Source organism: Terrapene carolina, unplaced genomic scaffold (assembly GCF_002925995.2).
Source record: "Terrapene carolina triunguis isolate 2854851 unplaced genomic scaffold, T_m_triunguis-2.0 Scaffold31569, whole genome shotgun sequence".
Lineage (NCBI taxonomy): Eukaryota > Metazoa > Chordata > Testudines > Emydidae > Terrapene > Terrapene triunguis.
In genome coordinates, this window is record NW_020695920.1 from 1 (window position 1) to 6065 (window position 6065).

A 6065-nucleotide genomic window follows, 5' to 3' on the forward strand; every position below is an offset into this window, starting at 1 on the left:
TTGTATCTATGTTAAGGAGATTAGAGGAATGTTGAGGGCCTGAAGCCCCAATGTGAATTGTTTTAGTTATAAGATTTAGCAAGGCTTGATTTACAATGTATCCTGCTGAATATACAATACTGCTGTCTGTATACCTTTGAAGGTTTCTGTAAGAGATTGTTTGTCTGAATGAGGAATGCATTCATCAGGAAAAGATAAGGTGTGAAAGCCATCACAAATGTCCAGATGGTCAAGAAAAAGTGAGAGACTTGAAAAGACCAGGAGACAATCAGAAAACATCCATTGTATCCAATGCTAAACATGTTCCCAGCATTGGCAGCCCCGAAGGCGAGACAACAAATAGGAGATAACGATGGGCAGCCCGACAATAACCATCAAATGATAACACCACTTAAGGACTAATGATTACAGGATGACATTGCAAAATGCATGGACTCAAATGGGAATTTACAACTATAAAGCTGGAGTGTTTTGCCAATTCAGAGTGCCATGACTTTAATTCTTGCGACTGGAACATGAAAGTATGGATAAATGATGGTGCTTTGCTTTCAGCCCACTTGACTATGGCCATCTGGTATTAAAACAGCCTGGAAATTGGACCATGGATCTAGAAAGATGATTCAAATGAAGAAATAACAATGAGTCTTGTGTTCTTTTCTCATATCTTTATCAGCAGCCTGTTCTCATTCTTCACTGTCGTCAAGCGTTGCCTGGGCCTCTTCTAAAAACATCATCTGGATTGGCCAGTTCAATCTAAATTAAAAACACAAATATTTTATGCAATGTAATTAAAGAGCTCAGGATTTGTAAACACTGATTATTCAAAAGCTGCTGTAGAATCTCCCTCTTAACTGGACTTTAATTTATCCTGCAGTCTGTCACTAAATACTTTAAAACACTTTCTACACTTTCCTCATTTTATGATGACAGCAAGTGCCTATCTATTACTTCTCCTTTCAATATCTATGTATAGGCTCCTTTCAATATCTATGTATAGGCTGTGTGGGTGCTACCTTAGCATGTACATAGTCTAGACAAAGTATAACCCAGGCCTGCCACAGTGGTTTGCATGGTAGATGTTGACTTGTAGATCCTGTTAACAGACTAGAGAGGAAAAATGTGGTAAAGTCACAAACATATTTTTGACAACAGGGGAGTTGTGGCCTATTTGTCTACAGTCAACAAATGGGAACTGTCTCTGGCAGTGACTGGTATCAGTTGCTTCTAAGGAAGGTGCAAAAAAACGTCAGTATAGAAAATGATGGAATAACCTGCCTATGGGAAAGTTTCATCCTAATCCTAGTCAATCCTAAACCTAGTTAGTTTATCCCCTGAAGCGTGAACTCCTCTTCTAAAAAAAAAAATCCTACTTAATGTAACTGGATGTCATCATCCATATAAATATCTAATTCTTTTTTTAAATTTACACACACCAAATTACACAGAGTAACTGTTGTGGAAGAAAGCTGTTTCCTATTACAATTCATTATTTTTTATGCTTCCATTGTGTCCCTCTTATTCACCTCTAAACTAAACAATACCAATAATTTTAATGTCTCTTTATTATGTCTTTCTATGCCTCAAACTATTTTTGTCATCTGCCTCTAGATCCCTTCTCTATTTCTCCTCTATCCTCTTTTCATATAGGAAGATCAGAACTGATCACAGTATGACAATGTTCCATGGTTTTGTATAACCTTTTCAGTATTTTCTATTCTATTCCTTATTCAGCCTATCACTTGTTTCTGATTTAAACACATGCTGACAAATTGTCAAGCCCTCTGATAAAGGAGACCAAACGTTGCTTGCTGAAATGTTCTTGTATTTCTGCTTTATTCAAAAGCAACTGCTCTGTCTTGGAGCCAAATTTATCAGGATAATGTATTTGTTTTTCAAGAGAAATGCCAGGATTAAAGTCTCTAAGCAACTGTAAACGCTTAAAAGAATCCTCTGAAAGAGTCGCTTTTAACATTTCCTCTCTTGCTAGGGGCATTTCTGCATTGGCTAAAGGAATAGTTTAGATGGCCTAGCAGGGATGATAAATCTAATAGAAGACTTCACTTGATGGTCATATAATATGAACAGAAACCTCTCAATTTACATTTAAAGGAACATTGAGCTATTTCTGCCTTATGTGGCAGAAACAGGAGAACTTTGTTAGGCTCAGGGGTGAAATTCTGGCCCCATTGAAGTAAATGGCAAAACTTCCATTGAATTTGGTGGGGTCAGGATTTCACCCCAAATCCTTGGCCACTCCTAAGCAGCTATGCCAAACCCACGAAAAAAACGTAGAAATTGGGCTTGTTTTTGGTTTAATTTGCTTGTGAGTTGCTTGTTGGCTAGTTTTTGGCTTGTTGTTTGTTACTTGTAGCTTCTTTTTTTGATCGGCTCCCGGCAAGGGGGGACAAGAATGGGCGGGGGGGGAGAGAGTCAGGGGTTCACAGCGGGCCCACCACAGTCCCAGACTGCACGCCGGGGGGGATCTAGTCACATACAGTGTTCAGTTTCTTATGGATTGGTTTGTTTTGGCCTTGTTTTGAAAAGGGATTAGCTTGATTTTTTTTTACTTATTGTGAAAGTTGGGGTGCTTACTTACCGCGTGAAAGTTGGCAACTGTGCTCCTAAGTGCCACTTCAGTAATGATGCAGCTTTAAGATATTCTGCCCTAACAGAGGAATGCTAGATTGGTGTAAGGCTGACATTGTCCTATGCCAGCCCCTCTTGGCCCAGCCTCTGAAACCCCAGAACGTGGTTGGTCTCAAAAATCTGAGCTTCAGCACAAGTCTAAACACCGGCACTGCAATTTTTAGCTCCCCAGCCCAAGGCCCGTAAGCCCAAGTCAGCACAGAGCCACAGGGTTTTTTACTGCAGTGTGGACCTAGCCTTTATCCTTAGAGCCTGCATCACTCCTGCAGTTGAGATCAGCAAGAGATGGATAAACTGACAATCACTAATTTTGTATGGCTGGGGAACAAGACACTCTCAGTGAAGTATTCCTACTTTTTTTTAGAATTTGTTTCACTTCCCTTGTGGCCAAACAGAGCCTCACTATGTTGATCCTCAAGGCCTGGCTGCCTTATGGAAATTAACTTGGAATTGGCAGGGCAGTTATTTTATTGGCATTAACTTGTGTTGTCTTTACTGACAAAGCATCTTACAATAGGTGTATCTTAGAAATGGATTAAGTGAAATGTGGCCCCATTCGCTACCTGAGGCCCAGAGTGTAGGATTTGTTAAAATGTTTCAATTATAGGCTAATATGAGAAATTTAAACTGGTTTTGGTTTGGATTCAAGACAAGATGGTTGACTAAAAATCAGGTTTTTTTTTGTTTTGTTTTTTTCATGGCAAGCAGGAAACCTCAATTTAAATATCTATTTTAATCTTGTTTTGCATTTGTACTCTTTTGTTTTCCTAAAGAAAGGTTGATTCTCATTGGTTGCTATTAATGTTTATTTGCAATTAAATATAGTCTCTAGATTGCTTTTGGTATTTCTTGCTAACCAGGAAGATATGCAATTATATAGCTTAACACTTATTCAGAGAGCCTTATTTTTTTTTACATTGTTTTGTTGTAAAATAATGATGACATGTTTCTTATTTCCTTTATTAAATTTTTACTTGTGACTTGTGTCAAGCTACATGGATGGAAATTGGAATTCAATGAAAAATGTTGTCTGTGTGTTTTTTTTAAATTTTACTCAAATAAAAACAACCTTAAATGTGCTGGATATATACATTTATTTTTTCATATCAAAACAGTTTTGCATTTAAAATAACTGATTAGAGGAAGTATTATCTGTAGCTAACAAATTGAACTGATTGTTTCTGGTCATCATGTCCTTCAGTATTTTTAGAAGTAGTAGATCTGATCCTCCTGTTTTGTTCATGAATTTAAAGAAGCTTTTTTGCTTTTTCAACTCCCAATTGGTTTCTCAACTTTGAATGAACTAGTTATTGAAATGAAATACAGAGAATATTCTCTGCACCAGGAGAAGAGGCTACTGCTGTCAAAAGCTGCTTTACCACTTCAACAAACTCTAGTTCCAGGTGCTTAGCCAGTGACTTCCACCAGTTCAGTGGTTTAACTTTTATTTTTAAAACTTTAGCAGCAAACGTATTGTCTGAATATTTTCTTATTCCATTCAAATAATTTTAATAGATTTAAAATAAATTTAGGCTTTAATATGAATTGTCATCATTTCAATTTTAGTTTAGTTTTTTAAAAGTCCAGTTTTGAATTGGATGTTTAGCCACTCTCTGATTTAGACTTCCCTGCAGTATTTGGAGCCCAAACTTTGCAGCATAGTGCTACTGCACGACAATCCTTAAGTGACGTTGCCAAGTCTGTTTTCATTGTCCAGACATAGTGAGAATTAAATTCTATCATTAAAATATTGTATTGATCTAAAATGGAAATGTTTAAACCTGCTAATGTTAAACCTGTTTGTAAAGTGATGTCTTAAAATATACAGTTCAGTTTTAAATCTTTATTCTTCCTTTCCAGGTGGCTATGGTGGAGGTTCAGCTAGAAAGAGATTATCCCTACCCTCCAGGTCTCTTGATAGCTTTCAGTGCCTGTACTACTGTGCTTGTTGCTGTTCACCTCTTTGCTCTCATGATAAGTACCTGCATTCTTCCAAATATAGAGGCTGTTAGTAATGTGCACAATCTCAACTCTGTAAAGGAGTCTCCGCATGAGCGTATGCACCGGCACATTGAGCTCGCCTGGGCATTTTCCACTGTCATTGGGACTTTGCTCTTCCTTGCAGAGGTGGTGCTGCTGTGTTGGGTGAAATTTCTTCCACTGAAGAGGCATCCTCTTGTTTCAGCCAATGACAACAATTCTACTATCACACCAGGAGAGGCAGCAGCCATTGCCTCAACATCTATTATGGTTCCTTTTGGATTGATTTTCATTGTGTTTGCAGTCCACTTCTATAGGTCACTGGTGAGCCACAAAACAGACAGGCAATTTCAAGAATTGAATGAACTTGCTGAGTTTGCACGACTCCAGGATCAGCTGGACCACAGAGGCGACACCTTGCCACCTCCTGGCAGCCACTTTGCATAAAACTATATTTTGTATAAAAATCCCATTTTTTTCTGCCTTGCTATGTTGACTGCTCCCTGCATGAACTAGCTGGACTGTTGATTTATTTTAAAGAGAGATTTATAAGTACTGTGCTAATTTCTTACAGTAAAAAAATACCATGACATCTTAGACAACTGACATCTGAAGAGACATCTGATGTTGGGGTCTGGCTGCACTGAGCATGCATCTCTCTTCCCTCCTCTTATCATCTGGATTGTTTCTTTTTAATGTTGAATGGTGAATATATCAATGAATAAGAGGAATTAAATTTTAGGCCTCAGTATATGTTAGGGGTGGGAGGGAAGCCTTATTTCTCTCTCTTTGATGTTGATGTTTGCTAGAAAATATTGCTTGTCCAATACATGTTGCATGGCACAATACAAATTACTTGGGACATGCAGTAATTAGCATTTGGTTTCAGTGCTAGTGCTGTGATCTAGGGTTACCATATTTAAAAAAAACATAAAGAGGACACTCCATGGGGCCCCACCCCTGCCCTGACCCCGCCCCAACTCCACTCCTCCCCTGAACGCTCTGCCCCCTGCTCCTCCCCCTCCCCTGCTTCCTGCGAATCAAATGTTTGCGGGAAGCCTGAAACAGGCAGGCAGCAGGTAAGCTGGGGCTAAGGTGGTGGCGGGGGGGCGCGAGGAGGCACGGCCCAGTTCGGCCCCCCCGGCCGAGCAGCTCTGGCTCCGGTGTCTCCGGCCTGGGACCTGGGGCGCCGGCTCCAGTTGAGCGGCTCCGGCCCCGGCCCCGGCAACTGCAGCCCGGCTCAGCTCGGGCCCCAGTTCCGGCCGAGCGGCTCCGGCCCCGGCCCTGTGTGAGCAGCGCTGGCCGAGCAGCCCCGGTCCCAGCGGCTCCAGCCCAGCCTGGCTCGGCTCGGGTCCCGGATCCGGCCGAGCGGCTCCGGCCCGGCCCCGGCCCTGGCTGAGCGGCGCCGGCCGGTGGCCGAGCACCGCCGGCCCCAGTGG

The 6065-nt window shown here is 41.0% G+C and overlaps 1 protein-coding gene across 1 annotated transcript; it reads left to right on the top strand.

The window, feature by feature from the left end:
- Positions 1 to 3770: 3770 nt before the first annotated feature.
- Positions 3771 to 5583, top strand: ORAI1 (ORAI calcium release-activated calcium modulator 1). Its single transcript, XM_024224245.3, has one exon. The coding sequence runs from the start codon at positions 4513 to 4515 to the stop codon at positions 5071 to 5073; it is 561 nt and encodes a 186-aa protein (XP_024080013.2). The 5' UTR covers positions 3771 to 4512; the 3' UTR covers positions 5074 to 5583.
- Positions 5584 to 6065: the final 482 nt, after the last annotated feature.